Source organism: Schistocerca americana, chromosome 8 (genome assembly GCF_021461395.2).
Source record: "Schistocerca americana isolate TAMUIC-IGC-003095 chromosome 8, iqSchAmer2.1, whole genome shotgun sequence".
NCBI classification, from domain to species: Eukaryota; Metazoa; Arthropoda; class Insecta; order Orthoptera; family Acrididae; genus Schistocerca; species Schistocerca americana.
Window position 1 is genome coordinate 157,747,338 of NC_060126.1, and position 15,581 is coordinate 157,762,918.

At 45.4% G+C, this 15,581-nt stretch overlaps 1 protein-coding gene across 1 annotated transcript in view; it reads right to left on the bottom strand.

Annotated features, from left to right (window-relative positions):
- The window catches only part of LOC124545123 (fatty acyl-CoA reductase wat-like), a 261,169-nt gene that overhangs the window by 177,289 nt on the left and 68,299 nt on the right, over positions 1-15,581 (bottom strand). The window contains exon 2 of the mRNA XM_047123943.1: positions 7,340-7,658. Coding sequence (XP_046979899.1) covers positions 7,340-7,633 — 294 coding nt within the window. The 5' untranslated portion in view covers positions 7,634-7,658. The remainder of the gene's footprint in view (positions 1-7,339; positions 7,659-15,581) is intronic.

A 15,581-nucleotide genomic window follows, 5' to 3' on the forward strand; every position in this document is an offset into this window, starting at 1 on the left:
GTTAGTTATTGGATTTTGAATTGTTACTAGCTAAGTGTGGCCGGATGTCCTTCATGTTGCCACCCTTGCTGCGCTAAGTGCATTTATTTAGCACTCCGTCTTCAAGCCACAAGTGGCCCATCGGTACCATCCGACCGCCGTGTCATCCTCAGTTGAGGATGCGGATAGAAGGGGCGTGTGGTCAGCACACCGCTCTCCCGGTCGTTATCGTGGTTTTCTTTGACCGGAGCCGCTACTATTCGCTCGAGTAGCTCCTCAGTTGGCATCACGAGGCTGAGTGCACCCCGAAAAATGGCAACAGCGCATGGCGACCTGGATGGTCACCCGTCCAATTGCCGGCCACGCGCGACAGCGCTTAACTTCGGTGATCTCGCGGGAACCGGTGTATCCACTGCGGCAAGGCTGTTGCCGCATTTATTTAGCTGAATACATATTAATTTTTTGTGCCCCTCTCGTTTAAGCGGTAGACTTCACAACTGAGCACGATACAATGTGCCCGAAACAGTTGAGTCATAATTATGGAGCTGGTAGAGTACTCTTAGATCACGAACTAATACGACAATGCACTGCCTGTGTTGTTCACAAGTACGATGCAATGTTCCTTCAGTCCAGCATGCATGCATGTATCCGCCGACACCAAGCGAGCGACTTTCAGTTGAAATGTCTCGCCTGTGCGGGAATATGTATTACGCATTTGCTAGTGCAGATTATAGACACATAGTTGACGACATGTGGAAGTCTGTGTTGGGGCGTGAGTCGTGCTCGGATGGCCTAATGGTAAGGCAACCGGTCACGGAAAGCGAGAAATCCGGATTCGATTCCCGGCCGACACAAATTTTCATTGGCATCATTCTTATATACAGGTGATGGTAGTCCATATTCGCGACTGCGAATATACACTCCTGGAAATGGAAAAAAGAACACATTGACACCGGTGTATCAGACCCACCATACTTGCTCCGGACACTGCGAGAGGGCTGTACAAGCAATGATCACACGCACGGCACAGCGGACACACCAGGAACCGCGGTGTTGGCCGTCAAATGGCGCTAGCTGCGCAGCATTTGTGCACCGCCGCCGTCAGTGTCAGCCAGTTTGCCGTGGCATACGGAGCTCCATCGCAGTCTTTAACACTGGTAGCATGCCGCGACAGCGTGGACGTGAACCGTATGTGCAGTTGACGGACTTTGAGCGAGGGCGTATAGTGGGCATGCGGGAGGCCGGGTGGACGTACCGCTGAATTGCTCAACACGTGGGGCGTGAAGTCTCCACAGTACATCGATGTTGTCGCCAGTGGTCGGCAGAAGGTGCACGTGCCCGTCGACCTGGGACCGGACCGCAGCGACGCACGGATGCACGCCAAGACCGTAGGATCCTACGCAGTGCCGTAGGGGACCGCACCGCCACTTCCCAGCAAATTAGGGACACTGTTGCTCCTGGGGTATCGGCGAGGACCATTCGCAACCGTCTCCATGAAGCTGGGCTACGGTCCCGCACACCGTTAGGCCGTCTTCCGCTCACGCCCCAACATCGTGCAGCCCGCCTCCAGTGGTGTCGCGACAGGCGTGAATGGGGGGACGAATGGAGACGTGTCGTCTTCAGCGATGAGAGTCGCTTCTGCCTTGGTGCCAATGATGGTCATATGCGTGTTTGGCGCCGTGCAGGTGAGCGCCACAATCAGGACTGCATACGACCGAGGCACACAGGGCCAACACCCGGCATCATGGTGTGGGGAGCGATCTCCTACACTGGCCGTACATCACTGGTGATCGTCGAGGGGACACTGAATAGTGCAAGGTACATCCAAACCGTCATCGAACCCATCGTTCTACCATCCCTAGACCGGCAAGGGAACTTGCTGTTCCAACAGGACAATGCACGTCCGCATGTATCCCGTGCCACCCAACGTGCTCTAGAAGGTGTAAGTCAACTACCCTGGCCAGCAAGATCTCCAGATCTGTCCCCCATTGAGCATGTTTGGGACTGGATGAAGCGTCGTCTCACGCAGTCTGCACGTCCAGCACGAACGCTGGTCCAACTGAGGCGCCAGGTGGAAATGGCATGGCAGGCCGTTCCACAGGACTACATCCAGCATCTCTACGATCGTCTCCATGGGAGAATAGCAGCCTGCATTGCTGCGAAAGATGGATATACACTGTACTAGTGCCGACATTGTGCATGCTCTGTTGCCTGTGTCTATGTGCCTGTGGTTCTGTCAGTGTGATCATGTGATGTATCTGACCCCAGGAATGTGTCAATAAAGTTTCCCCTTCCTGGGACAATGAATTCACGGTGTTCTTATTTCAATTTCCAGGAGTGTATTTCGTGTGCTTTAAGTACATAAATTTTCATTTTCGTCTTTCCATTACACAGTTAATGTTCATATTCGCACCTGCGAATACATTTAGTGTATATCGAACGAATAGTCGGAAATGAACATTTATCTTGTATCAAAGAAAACAACACACACCCTATAGCCAACACTTAAGGTACTGGATATTGATCCAAGTGACAAGCAGCCCGACAGGCTCTCTGCTCGCTTTGCTACGGCATTTGCTACTCTTGACATATCTCTGGTGCGACACGCAACAAGGATTCTGCACAGCAGTGTCAAACGCCAATTACTTCACGTAAGACTATATGGAAAAATAACTGTAGAAACATCGAAGATCATTCTACATTTTCTTTGAGAGCACTGCCATCAACTTGGATGCAGAAACATCTGCAATTTATAATCGCGTGCCTCACACCTAGTAACAAGGGGAAGCAGTAAATAAGGTTCTGTTAATTAATTCACTCCAACTTGAAACATGTATGTAACGTAGCAGCGATGGTGAGGCATGATAAAATCTTTGACCAGAGAGCCTTTTATCGTGGTTAGTCTGCGCTTGACCGCGCGAGTGTTGCGAGCAGTACTCTGTCAGTAGTCGTCGGTAGTAGTCGGTCAGTAGTCGTCGTGCAGTGTTCTCTGTTGGTAGCAGTAGCTCAGTTTAGTTGCGTCCAGTAGTCGGTCAGTAGTAGTCGTGCAGTATAGTTGCGAGCAGTCTGTCAGTGGGCAGTCTGTGAGCAGTGCAGTATGTCGGTAGTAGCAGTCGAGTGCAGTTGTGTGTGAGGAGTCGGCGGGCGTCGACACGGCATTCTGGTCAAGATCCAGGATGAGGTATATTATTTTTAAATGCGCTCAGCTAATAATGTAAATCAACTGTAACTAATTTGTGCAATAATCGCCCCAATAATAATTTTGATTTCAAAGCAATTTTTTTCAAAAGAACCTTTTAATTGAACCAACGATTTCCTTCCATTTCCTTTAAAGAAAAGTTTCAGTTAAATTTAAAAGAATATATATATTTGCAATGCATTTCCTCCAAGCCGTGGCCAACAATGAGAGCAGAAATTTAACATGCAGTTTCAATGAGGTAAGAAATTAATTCTGATTTTTTTTGCACAGGGCCAAAGACCGATATTTCGGTTTAATTGAGTTATCATTATCACGGAAGTTTCATTAGCATTAAATTGTCTTTCATTATTTTCGTGAGAGTTTACACCTTGAGGCAGATTGCGATTCTCATTTTTATTGTCATTAAATTTAATTGCTATGGTGGTTACGCTTGGCTCCCATTTCTATTAAATAATGTCATCTTTTTAAATTTTTGGTGGAAAGGTTACACTTAGCTCAATGATCATTAGCAGTCTTAAATAATATTCTTGTAAAATTTTTGTGGGGAGGTTACAAACTCCAGACCACAAGTTGATATACAGAACTATCGTTGGTGATGATCTGAAGCGAACGTGGTATATGGATTTTAATTTCTCCATACATGGCTACTGCTCTAGTTGAAAACACCTTCACAATACAAACACGCTACATCCGTGAACAATACAAGATGTAGCAAGTTCAGTGGCAGAGTACTGCGCTGGATAATCCACTAGCTAAACTGGACTCTGGGTTCGATACCATTTGAGCCATTGCTTGCATCGATGTTCATGGTACCCCTGTAATTGCTACTACGTCACTATTTTCCGCGTTGTACCCTTCTAGGGTGCTTACTGATAAATCTTCTCCCATACAATCCAACACTATTTTCTCAAATTCTGCCTTGCAGACATCTTTTAGTCGAGCACCTTAAACAGTCCTCTGTGGCTCGAAAGGCCCTGTTTTTCATGTGTTTCTGTCAATGATGTAAATTTTGTTCCACTTGGTATGTCACCTGTTGCGATACATTTCGTTATACTGTGTGGGCAAAATAAAACTTGCCCAGAAAATATTTCATGCTCCTTAATACAGGCTCGTTCCACCCCAATGCAGATGATATAAGTTGGGTTTCCCGTCTGACGATGCGTGAAATATTTTCTGGGCAACTTCTGCTTTTGCCATATCAAAGACTCTGCACTTAAAAGTTATATTTTTGGTTACCGTAACACACAGATAACGGCTGACTTGTGCAATGATGACAACTGACAAGCCAAGCAATGTCAACTTGTACACGAATAGATGTGAAACTTAACTATGTAGTAGCTGCGACTAGTGCAGTTAACAGACGCCACCCAACTGAACTTAACAATAAATCAAACACCGTGACAGTGGCAGTGATGCTGCCTTCTGATTGTGCTTCCATGTTTTTGAATTATATGCATTTCTTTGTTTATATACAGGATGTTCCAGAAATGTTGGGAGAAACTTCGAGAGACTGTTGAGGAGCAAATCTAGGATAGGAACCGGTGTCCCGAAATGTCATTCAGTGACGCTACAGCATCGAAGTTGTAGACGCTGGCTCATACCACTAGGCCACACCTTCCGTGACAAACTTTGTACGCTGACGGATCGTAGACAGAACGTCTCGTAATTTTGTCTGATGTTCAGTGATCGCGACTAATTGCCACGATCGCCAGCGGAGAAGATGGAGCTAACGGCTGCGTAGAAAGGCCTTTACTCCTATGAATGCGATGCTCTCTATTGCCTAGGGAGATGAGTGTTTCGGACATGGATTTCCAATGTTTTTCACTATACAGGAGAAAAATTGTAGTGAAAACCTATGTTGGACACCGTCATCCAGCAATGCAACACAGCATCGCATTCTTAGCAGACAGGGCGTGTCTACGCAGCAGCTAGATCATCTTCTGCACTGGCGTTTGTGACAATCAGTCGCGATCACTGAATAACAAACGACATTGCGAAACGTTCTTCCACTGTCCGTCGGTGCACACAGGCCGGTTTGTTGCAAAAAAGAATGGCCTAGCTGCAGGCACAGGCACCTATAACTTTGACACTCTGTAATGTCGTTGGATGACGTTTCCTCATGCGGCTTCCTATCCTCGATTTGTTCCTCGAGACAACCACTACAACCCCTAGAATTACACTCATGCTCGTAAATTAATGATAATTGCAGAATGTGGTGCCACACAACTTGGCACTACACAAAACTGGCGCTAATAGCGTAGGCCCATAGGGAACACATACGACACAGATCTGTAAGCCCACGGTATTGGTGATAAGCTGAGAAAACCGTCCCGAAACGCATGTGCTACAAAACACCACTGTTTGCTGCGCATGTACCCCGACATCAATATGGGATATGATCACCATGCACACGTACGCGGGCCGCACAACTGGTTGGTATACTGTGGATCAGGTGGTCGAGCAGCTGCTGGGGTATAGCCTCCCATTTTTGCACCAGTGCCTGTCGGAGCTCCTGAAGTGTCATAGGGGTGCACTGAGATACGTCGACGAGGGCATCCCAAGCGTGCTCGATGTGGTTTAGGTCTGGAGAACAAGCAAGCCACTCCATTCGTCTGATATCTTGTTTCCGCCACGATGGCAGCTCGGTGGGGCCGTGCGTTATCAGGAGGAAGGTGGGACCCACTGTGCCCCTGAAAAGGCGGACATACTGGTGCAAAATGACGTCCCGATACACTTGACCTGTTACAGTTCCTCTGTCAAAGACATGCAGGGGTGTACGTGCATCAATCATAATCGCACCCATCAAACCACAACCTCCACACAGGTCCCTTTCAAGGACATTAAGGGGTTGATATCTAGTTCCTGGTTCACGCCAGATGAAAACCCTGCGAGAGTCACTGTTCAGACTATACCTAAACTCGTCCGTGAACATAACCTGGGACCATTGTTCCAATGACCATGTACTGTGTTATTGTCACCAGGCGTTACGGGCTCTCCTGTGACCAGGGGTCAGTGGAATGTATCTTGCAGGTCTCTGGGCGAATAAAACATGTCTGTTCAGTCGTCTGTAGACTGTGTGTCTGGAGACAACTGTTCCAGTGGCTGCTGTAAGGTGCTGAGCAAGGCTACCTGGAGTACACCGTGGCCGTTTGCGGGCACTGATGGTGAGATATCGGTCTTCCTGTGGTGTCGTACACTGTGGTCGTCCCGTACTGTAGGGCCTGGACACGTTTCCTGTCTGCTGGAATCGTTGCTATAATCTTGAGATCACACTTTGTGGAACACGGAGGACCCGTGCTACGACCTGCTGTGTTTGAGCAGCCTCCAGTCGCCTTAGTATTCTACCACTGATAACGTCATCAATATGTGTTCTTCGAACCATTTTCAACACCATTACCATAGTCTGAAACACGTCTACACACTTACTCGCTGCACCGTACTCTGACATGCACCAACACACCTCTGCGTATGTGGACTGCTGCCACCGTGCGACGACCGCAGGTCAGATGCACCGCATGGTCGTACCCCGAGGTGATTTAAACCCGCAAACCGCCCACCAGAGCGTTGTTTCACCATGCATCAGCATTATCCTTATTTATGAGCATGATTGTATGTCACAGTATTTTTGGAACTGTTGGACACCACACAAATGATTGGAGTTGTTGGTCAAGGAAGTGCTACCAGCGACAGTCAGTCAGCTGTTTTGTTGTGAAAGGCAAGTAATTTACAAACGCACTGTTTAATCAGGACCCACGGTCCGCCTGAAGTATTCATTTTTGTCCCTTGGTTCCCTGAATGAAAAAACTTAGTTATTGATCTTGCGCCGTCTATTCAAAAATGGTTCAAATGGCTCTGAGCACTATGGGACTTAACATCTGTGGTCATCAGTCCCCTAGAACTTAGAACTACTTAAACCTAACTAACCTAAGGACATCACACACGTCCATGCCGGAGGCAGGATTCGAACCTGCGACCGTAGCGGTCACGCGGTTCCAGACTGTAGCGCCTAGAACCGCACGGCCACTCCGGCCGCGCCGTCTGTACTATTTCGACCATGCAGGTCTGGAACACTACAATTAGCTCCTGTACACGGAGCTGGACTGCTTTAGCAAACCGCTCACCAAATTTAAATTACAGAAGAGGCAACGAGACGGTGCTTACCACGCCCTCCAGGTGCCGCCGCACGCGCTCCCGCAGCGGGACGCCCTTCTTGTCGCGTATGAGCACGTAGATCCTGCTGATGCCGGTGCAGGTACGCAGCAGCTTCTCCAGCAGCGACGTGCCCAGGAAGCCGGTGGCTCCGGTGATGAGGACGCACGCGCCGTCGTAGAAGGAGGCCACCTGGCTCAGGCGCGCCAGCTGCTCGTGCGGCAACAGGTCCAGCGGGTCGCCGTCCAGCTCGCGCTCCTGCTCCTCCGCGCTCATCCTGCGGGGGTGGATATCGCAGCAAGGCATCCTGCGGCTCCAGTACTGCAGAAACCTGCAAGACCACGGCCACGTCAAGTCTCAAGGGGTCCTCCGTCTGCTCTTACATAAAAGGTAACTAAATAAGCATATAATGTTACTGCATAGCGTATCCAAACGTTTGAAAGTAAAGTCAGAGTAAGCTCCCTGATATGACCCATCTCACAGGAAGCCCATGAAGGGTCCAATCTGGCAATGACATAGAAAACAGTAGCTCTTCTGCAGAGTTCAGCTCTACCCATGGAAGTAGAGAAGCAGCTGTATCCAAAAGGCACTAGTCACTGCATGTCTTTGTAGGCTTCCATGCATGATACGTGACCAACTTTGCGGATCTCAAGATGCACCCATTCTCAGAACAACAAGGTTAACAATAGTTCTGCTGCGAAGATTATACGTGGCCCAGTCTCAGTAATGCGACCACGGCTTATTCTCGATGTCAACATGCAGTACTTACTCACAGACGGCAGATGACAGCACTACCAGAGGGGTATATAAATCACGCCAGAGGGGGAGGGGGGTCATGGACAACAGTGCAGTCATTGCCGTAATGTGGAATTATCCGATATCCAAAAGAACATGATCATTTGGTTTTGGGACAAGGGTGGAAACTTTTCTGAAACGGCTCAGATAGAAAACTAATCACATACAGCCATGGTTAAAGTATACCATGCATGTCAAACTGGAACTAAGAATGACCGGCGCCATGGGAAATGTCGTGCACCATGGACCACACATGACAGTTGTGGAAGACGGTTGTAGAGATGTGTATGGATGAATAGCTGTGCGACTGTTGAGCAACAGATCACTTAGATGAGCCTAAGGAGCTACTAACAGTATCTCCTCAACCACCATAGGGTGTTGCTGTGTATGGGCATCCTAACAGGCGCTTGGTTCATGCGCCCATGCTGACTGGTGTTCATCGGTGACGAAGGATGGAATTTTCACGCCAATATCGCGACTGGACGTCCACTGGGTGCCGACAGGTGGCCTTTTCGTGTGAATCACGTTTTATGCTCCATCAAACAGATAACTGTTGGCGTGTACGACCCTACAATAACCAAAATGAAGTATAGGCTTGAGGAGGGGGCGTTATGTTCTGGGTAATGTTGTTGTGGCATTCTCTGGGTGATCTTGCCATTGTGTAGGCTCAGTGGATCACAAAAGTGTGCATCAATCCTTGGGGCCCACGCCCACCCCTAGATGTAGTTTGTTTTTTTTCCTTGGCATGATGGATCTACCAGCAGGACAATGCATTGTGTCATACAGCGTGCAGTGTACATGTGTGGTTCGAAGGGCACCAGGATGAATTTAACGAACTTCCCTGGCCACCAAACTCCGCAGATTTACAACCACCGAGAATCTATGGGACCACCTTGATAAGGCTGTCATACCACGGATCCGCAACTGATAAATCTAGCGCAGCAGCCCGTGGTTCTGCAGTCGACATGACTCAAAATCCCTGTTGGTACCTTTCAGAAGCGCACTGGCTATCTTGCTGCACATTCGTGCTACAATAGGCGGTTATTCGGTCTTTTGATACATGATGACATTAATGTGATTGAACTGTGTATATGCCAATGGAATAAAATAACCAGCAGCATCTTAGGGCATCACCCACACCAGGCCTTCACAGACTTCCTTCTCTGCTTCGGGACACAGCTTTCGGAAGCTCAAGAAAGATCCAATCTGACAGCCATAAGGAAACTAAGACCATTGCGCAAGAAGCGTGGCGCATCGTAAGGGGGGAGTACAATTTTTGGGTTCACTGCAAAGACAATATTCCGCTGCGGCATCATTGTGTGTGAATGAAGTGGTTCACCAAGCCTACTGGAAACGAACTCATAGTTTCTCCTTTGAGAAACTGCTAATTAAATTCAGATTAACTGTAAAATGCTGGCGGTATATGAGTCTAATCCAGTGTTACACGTAATGAAACGGTGCCAGAACTTTCATTTACATTCACATAGCCAATTAATTTGTAAATATGGCTACGTTACAACATGTATAACATGTTGTTGTGGTCTTCTGTATACTCCGCGAGCCACCTTACGGTGTGTGGCGGAGGGTACTTATCGTACCACTATCTGATCCCCCCTTCCCTGTTCCATTCACGAATTGTGCGTGGGAAGAACGACTGCTTGTAAGTCTCCGTATTTGCTCTAATTTCTCGGATCTTTTCGTTGTGATCATTACGCGAGATATATGTGGGCGGTAGTAATATGTTGCCCATCTCTTCCCGGAATGTGCTCTCTCGTAATTTCGATAATAAACCTCTCCGTATTGCGTAACGCCTTTCTTGAAGTGTCCGCCACTGGAGCTTGTTCAGCATCTCCGTAACGCTCTCGCGCTGACTAAATGTCCCCATGACGAATCGCGCTGCTTTTCGCTGGATCATGTCTATCTCTTCTATTAATCCAACCTGGTAAGGGTCCCATACTGATGAGCAATACTCAAGAATCGGACGAACAAGCGTTTTGTAAGCTACTTCTTTCGTCGATGAGTCACATTTTCTTAGAATTCTTCCTATGAATCTCAACCTGGCGCCTGCTTTTCCCACTATTTGTTTTATGTGATCATTCCACTTCAGATCGCTCCGGATAGTAACTCCTAAGTATTTTACGGTCGTTACCGCTTCCAATGATTTACCACCTATGGCATAATCGTACTGGAATGGATTTCTGCCCCTATGTATGCGCATTATATTACATTTATCTACGTTTAGGGAAAGCTGCCAGCTGTCGCACCATGCATTAATCCTCTGCAGGTCCTCCCTCTAGTACCATGGAAGTCATTCCCTCATGTCTTAGCAGATGTCCTATCATCCTGTCCCTTCTCCTTATCAGTGTTTTCCACATATTCCTTTCCTCTCCGATTCTGCGTAGAACCTCCTCATTCCTTACCTTATCAGTCCACCTAATTTTCAACATTCGTCTATAGCACCACATCTCAAATGCTTCGATTCTCTTCTGTTCCGGTTTTCCCACAGTACATGTTTCACTACCACCAATGCTGTACTCCAGACGTACATCCTCAGAAATTTCTTCCTCAAATTAAGGCCGGTATTTGATATTAGTAGACTTCTCTTGGCCAGATATGCCTTTTCTGCCATAGCGAGTTTGCTTTTGATGTCCTCCTTGCTCCGTCCGTCATTGGTTATTTTACTGGTAGCACAATTCCTTAACTTCATTGACTTCGTGACCATCAATCCTGATGTTAAATTTCTCGCTGTTCTCATTTCTACTACTTCTCATTACCTTCGTCTTTCTCCGATTTACTCTCAAACCGTACTGTGTACTCATTAGACTGTTCATTCCGTTCAGCAGATCATTTAATTCTTCTTCACTTTCACTCAGGATAGCAATGTCATCAGCGAATCGTATCATTGATATCCTTTCACCTTGTATTTTAATTCCACTCCTGAACCTTTCTTTTATTTCCATCATTGCTTCCTCGATGTACAGATTGAAGAGCAGTGGCGAAAGGCTACAGCCTTGTCTTACACCCTTCTTAATACGAGCACTTCGTTCTTGATCGCCCACTCTTATTATTCCCTCTTGGTTGTTGTACATATTGTATATGACCCGTCTCTCCCTATAGCTTACCCCTACTTTTTTCAGAATCTCGAACAGCTTGCACCATTTTATATTGTCGAACGCTTTTTCCAGGTCGACAAATCCTATGAAAGTGTCTTGATTTTTCTTTAGCCTTGCTTCCATTACTAGCGGTAACGTCAGAATTGCCTCTCTCGTCCCTTTGCTTTTCCTAAAGCCAAACTGATCGTCACCTAGCGCATTCTCAATTTTCTTTTCCATTCTTCTGTATATTATTCTTGTAAGCAGCTTCGATGCATGAGCAGTTAAGCTGATTGTGCGATAATTCTCGCACTTGTCAGCTTTTGCCGTCTTCGGAATTGTGTGGATGATGCTTTTCCGAAAGTCAGATGGTATATCGTCAGACTCAAGTATTCTACACACCAACGTGAATAGTCATTTTGTTGCCACTTCCCCCAATGATTTTAGAAATTCTGATGGAATGCTATCTATCCCTTCTGCCTTATTTGACCGTAAGTCCTCCAAAGCTCTTTTAAATTCCGATTCTAATACTGGATCCCCTATCTCTTCTAAATCGACCCCTGTTTCTTCTTCTCTCCCTCATAGAGGCTTTCAATGTATTCTTTCCACCTATCTGCTCTCTCCTCTGCATTTAAGACTGGAATTCCCGTTGCACTCTTAATGTTACCACCGTTGCTTTTAATGTCACCAAAGGTTGTTTTGACTTTCCTGTATGCTGAGTCTGTCCTTCCGACAATCATATCTTTTTCGATGTCTTCACATTTTTCCTGCAGCCATTTCGTCTTAGCTTCCCTGCACTTCCTATTTATATCATTCCTCAGCGACTTGTATTTCTGTATTGCTGATTTTCCCGGAACATGTTTGTACTTCCTCCTTTCATCAATCAACTGAAGTATTTCTTCTGTTACCCATGGTTTCTTCGCAGCTACCGTCTTTGTACCTATTTTTCCTTCCCAGCTTCTGTGATGGCCCTTTTTAGAGATGTCCATTCCTCTTCAACTGTACTGCCTACTGCGCTATTCCTTATTGCTGTGTCTATAGCGTTAGAGAACTTCAAACGTATCTCGTCATTCCTTAGTACTTCCGTATCCCACTTGTTTGCGTATTGATTCTTCCTGACTAATGTCTTGAACTTCAGCCTACTCTTCATCACTACTATATTGTGATCTGAGTCTATATCTGCTCCTGGGTACGCCTTACAATCCAGTATCTGATTTCGGAATCTCTGTCTGACCATGATGTAATCTAATTGAAATCTTCCCGTATCTCCCGGCCTTTTCCAAGTATACCTCCTCCTCTTGTGATTCTTGAACAGGGTATTCGCTATTACTAGCTGAAACTTGTTACAGAACTCAATTAGTCTTTCTCCTCTTTCATTCCTTGTCCCAAGCCCATATTCTCCTGTATTCACATCCTTGCTGTATTCATATCTTGGTCTCCCTCTACGAGTTTTACCCCTGCCCCAAACATACTTCCCTCTAATAAAAAATTGCTGATCCCTTGAAGTCTCAGAACGTGTCCTATAAACCTTCTTTTGGTCAAGTTGTACCACAAATTTCTTGTCTCCCTATTCTATTCACTACTTCCTCATTAGTTACGTGGTCTACCCAATTAATCTTGAGCATTCTTCTATAGCACCACATTTCGAAAGGTAATATTCTCTTTTTGCCTAAACTGTTTATCGTCCAAGTTTCACTTCCATACATGCCCTACACTCCACACAAATTCTTTCAGAAAATTCGTAACACTTAAATCTATGTCTAATGTTAACAAATTTCTCTTCTTCAGAAATACTTTTGTTGTCATTGCCAGTCTATATTTTATATCCTCTCTACTTCGGCCATCATCTGTTATTTCGTTGCCCAAATAGCTAAACTCGTCTACTACCTTAGGTGTTTCGTTTTCTAATCTAATTTCTTCAGCATCACATGATTTAATTCGACTACATTCCATAAGCCTTGTTTCTTCTTTTGTTGATGTTCGTCTTATCCTCTTTTCTTCACAATGTCATTCCATTCAACATTCCACGCACCGATCCGTAGAATATGTTTTGTTTCTCCTGATGACGACATCCTCCTGAGTAGTCCCCACTACAACACTGTCTCACTTTCTTCTCAAGCAGTGCTTCCCTTTCACGCCCCTCGATTCTTATCACTGCCGCCTGGTTTCTGTACAAGCTCTAAATAACCTTTAGTTCAATGTATTGTACCCCTGCTACCTTTAGAATTTCAAGGACAGTATTCAAGTCAACACTTTCAAAAGCTTTCTCTACGTCTACAAATGCTATAAACGTATCTTTGTCTTTCCTTAATCTACCTTCTTCCTATGTTTCTCCGGAATCCAAACTGATCTTCCACGAGGTCGGCTTCAACAAGTTTTTCCAGTCTTCTCTAAGGAATTTGTGTTAGTATTTTGCAACCATGACTTATCGAACTGATAGTTCGGTAATTTTCACAACTGTCAGCAACTGCTTTCTTTAAAATTCTAATTATTACATTCTTCTTGAAGTCTGAGGTTGCTTCTCCTGTCCCAAACGTCTTACATAAGAGATGGAAGAGTTTTTTCATGGATGGCTCTCCTAAGGCTATCATTAGTTCTGACGGAATATCGTCTAGTATAGGGGCCGTGTTCCGATTTAGATCTTTCAGAGCTCTGTCAAACTCTTCTCGTAGTATCATATCTCCCATATTATCTTTATCTACATACACTTCCCTTTCTGTAATTTTACCTTCAAGTTCATATCCAATGTATAGACGCTCTGTATACTCCTTCCCCCTTCCAGCTTTCCCTTTTTTGCTTAAGACTGGTTTACTATCTGACCTCTTGATATTCATACAGCTGATCACTCCTCTTTTCCCCAAAGGCCTCTTTCTTGTAGGCGGCATCTGTCTTTCCCTGATGAAATATGCTTGTAAATCCTTACATTTGTCCTCTAGGCATTCCTGCTTACCATTTGCACTTGCTGTCAATTTCATGTTTTAAACGTTTGTATTCTCTTTCGCCTGCCGCATTCACTGCATTTTTATATTTTCTCCTTTCATCAACTGAATTCAATATCTCTTCTGTCATCCAAGGATTCCTACTAGGCCTTGTCTTATTTCCTATTTGATCCTCTGTTGCCTTGATTATTTCATTCGTTTCATTCGTTTTCTACTATATTCCTTTCCACTGTTCTAGTCAACCGTTGCCTAATGCTCCCTCCGAAACTCTCAGCAACCTCTGGTTTTTCAAATTATCCAGGTCCCACCTACGCAGCTTCCTATCTTTTTTCCAATTTGCTCAGTTTTAATCTACAGTTCATAACCAATAAATTGTGGTTAGAGACCACATCTGACTGGAAATGTTTTACAAATTAAAATCTAGTTTCTAAATCTCTGTCTTACCATTATGTAATCAAATCTCAAACTTTCCGATGTCTCCAGGTCTCTTTAACGTGTACAACCCATTTTTATGATTCTTAAACCAAGGGTTAGCGATGATTAAATTATGCTGTGTGCAAAACTCCACCAGGCGGCTTCCTCTTTCAGTCCTCTCCCCCTGTCAATATTTACCTACTATTTTACCTTATCTTCATTTTTCCTACTGTCGAATTCCAGTCCCCCATCACTATGAAACATTCGTCTCCCGTAACTACCTGAATAATTTCTTTAATTTCTTCATCGTCTGCAGAGCTAGTTCGCATATAAACTTGTACTAATGTGGTGGGTGTTGGCTTCGTGTCTACCTTGGCTACAATAATGCGTTCACTATACTGTTCATAGTAGCTTACCTGCATTCCTATTTTCTTATTCATTATTAAATCTACTCTTGCATTACTCTTATTTGATTTTGTATTTATATCCTGTATTCACCTGACCATAAGTCCTGTTCCTCCTGCCACCGACCTTCACTATTTCCCATTATATCTAACTTCAACCTATCCAACTCCTTTTTTAAATTTTCTGTCCTACCTCCCGATTAAGAGACCTAACATTCCACGCACCGGTCCGTAGAATATAAGTTTTGTTTCTCCTAATGACAACATCCTCCTAAATAGCCCCCGCTCGGAGATCCGAATTGGGGACTTACCCCGGATTCTTTCCCCCAAGAGGACATCATCATGAGTCAACCATACAGTAGAGCTGCATGCCCTAGGAAAAAATTACGGCTGTAGTCCTTCATTGCTTTGAGTTGTTCGCAGTACGAGCAGAGTAAGGCTGTTTTGGTGATATTACAAGGCCGGATCAGTCATCCAGACTGCTGCCCCTGCAAGCAGTGAAAAGGCTGCTGCCGGTCTTTAGGAACCACACATTTGTCCAGCCTCTGAACAGAGAGTGTGTGTGTGTGTGTGTGTGTGTGTGTGTGTGTGTGTGTGTGTGTGTGTGTTA